The sequence below is a fragment of the Lepisma saccharinum genome, chromosome 9 (genome assembly GCF_977018435.1).
Source record: "Lepisma saccharinum chromosome 9, izLepSacc3.1, whole genome shotgun sequence".
Classification (NCBI taxonomy): domain Eukaryota; kingdom Metazoa; phylum Arthropoda; class Insecta; order Zygentoma; family Lepismatidae; genus Lepisma; species Lepisma saccharinum.
The window spans coordinates 58,873,439-58,875,575 of NC_139237.1; the positions used below are offsets into that span (position 1 = coordinate 58,873,439).

The 2,137-nt window shown below is 37.6% G+C and overlaps 1 protein-coding gene across 1 annotated transcript; it reads right to left on the reverse strand.

Moving 5' to 3' along the window:
- Window positions 1-354: 354 nt before the first annotated feature.
- Window positions 355-1,410, reverse strand: LOC145992442 (glutamate receptor ionotropic, delta-1-like). The gene has a single exon (XM_083128827.1). The coding sequence runs from the start codon at window positions 1,408-1,410 to the stop codon at window positions 355-357; it is 1,056 nt and encodes a 351-aa protein (XP_082984953.1).
- Between the last annotated feature and the right edge of the window lie 727 nt (window positions 1,411-2,137).

Consider the following 2,137-nt stretch of genomic DNA (forward strand, 5'->3'; position numbering starts at 1 on the left):
CACCTACCTTAGCCTATTACCCAGAATATGTTCACACAGGCCATTTCAATTAATAATCTTCATACATTTTTAAAATTATATTTAAAGCTAGAACGCATATATAAACTATAAATCACAACTTAATGAAAATACGTACTCACTTTCATAAGCAACTTCTGCCTGACGATAAAGTAGTCTTCGTTGTAAGATTAAATATTAAATCTGCAAAAATCTCGACTTAGTGTTTGGGTCCATAAATTCCTCAACTCTGCTATGTGTATATGGACTCAATAACTGCCAAAAATGCAACTGTGAGTGTGTAAGTCTTAGTACCTGTAGTTATAATGGCAAATACTGTTACACATTTAAATCTTCTCACGTTTGGGACCATCCATTGAAGAACGATTTGCAGTTTGAAACTTCATATGTGAAAGATAGAACAGAGAGGATATATCCTATCACTAAAATGAAGAATGCTGACTGTATGTGTTCTAGAGAAATCGAAACACGGCCTCTTGCTATCCCATTAGCTGCATCAATAAAGTGGGCTCTCGTGTTTTCTTCCCTCACCGTGTTCTCGAACCACTGTTCCAACAGACCCGCCGCTTTAGCTCTGTCAATAAGTTGGTCGATACGTTTTAAGTAAGGTGAGTGTTTCGTCACAGGAAATGATGCTAAAGCCAGACCCAACCGCTCGTTCAAAACGTGGTATTTTGAAGACGAGGTTGAGTTGAAGAACACCATGCCCTTGTCCTCCACCACAGCAAAACTACTGCTATTGAATATCTTGTCCACTGACGATCTTCTGTCTAAGCGTGGTACAAATGTCTCATACACGTACTCAATATCCGGATTGGAAGTTCCCCTAAATAATTGTACCAGACCTGGCCAACCTGTGACCTTGATTCTTGCTTTCGCCAGATCCTGGAACGAATTGATTTCTGGGAAATGTTTTGGTATTGTAAGACAGCTGACCAACGAACCTTCGTACAGAGACATGACAATCAGACTGAGGTACGTAGTGAAGAAAAACACTGTTTTCCGAGATAAGCCTTGAGGCTCTGGGACTGATATCTTCAAAAAAATCTGAAGGACGCTCAAAACAACATCCACAACCGAGTATTTATTCCTTTTGTTAAAATTCAATGTGAAGTACATAGTTGCTCCCAGAATGACGAGTGTTACGAGGGAATAAATCCACATGTTTGGATCGAAAGGTAAGTACAAGGACATCCACTTGGGTAGTTCTTCAGACTTTCTAACAACAATCACAAACCTGGGAAAGTACATTATAGATGTGTGATCGACAACCTGATACGCATTGTAATTCAATAACATGGTTGTATAGCCGAAGTCGACACGATATTCCAACAGATCTCCAATGACGGAATCCCAAGATCCGTTTGCGAGTCTCCTTCCAGAATATTGCATTTTCTGATGTATAGAAAACACTGGTGTGAAATTCATGTATTTTTCTAGCATGTGAAATGTTTCACCATAATGTCCAGTACAAGAATACCCCTGCCCATTCTTCACTTTCCAAATAATAGGCTTCAAGCCTATCCTGCTAGAAATTAAGAATGGATACCCGTTCATATTTTCGAACATCTTCCTGTTAAAAACATTTTCTAAGTCCACTTTTGCTCCATTCTCTAAGAATGAAATTGATGCATCTTGAGTTAGAAAAGAATTTCTGTAAACCAAGAAATATAGGTTGGACGACAACACATAATGTTCTGTGGTTCCAATAAATAGAACACTAAACATCCTATTTTCCCACCATATATTTATCAGTTTGTTCACTGTTCGTAGTTCAAAGGGTTTCAAAGTATGAAGGATGATGACCAAGATGTACGATCTCATGTTACGTCGTAAAATATTACCGTATTTCTGAATGATAGTAGCATATGATTTTAAGTCATCCACCACAATTATTGTTGTTGACTGACTGTATGGGAACTGAGTACTGTCATGAATGGAATAGTTATGAAAATTCCTCTCTTCTGCACCAACAACTGTTACACTAAAACAATTTACTTCTAGTTGTTTCAAAATTTCTCTGCTTGCAATTACATTGCTGCTGTCAATAATTGCCAATGTATGTTTCTTTGCAAAATCCAATAATATTCTTGACGATAAAATTGTCAGGTTGGAAATT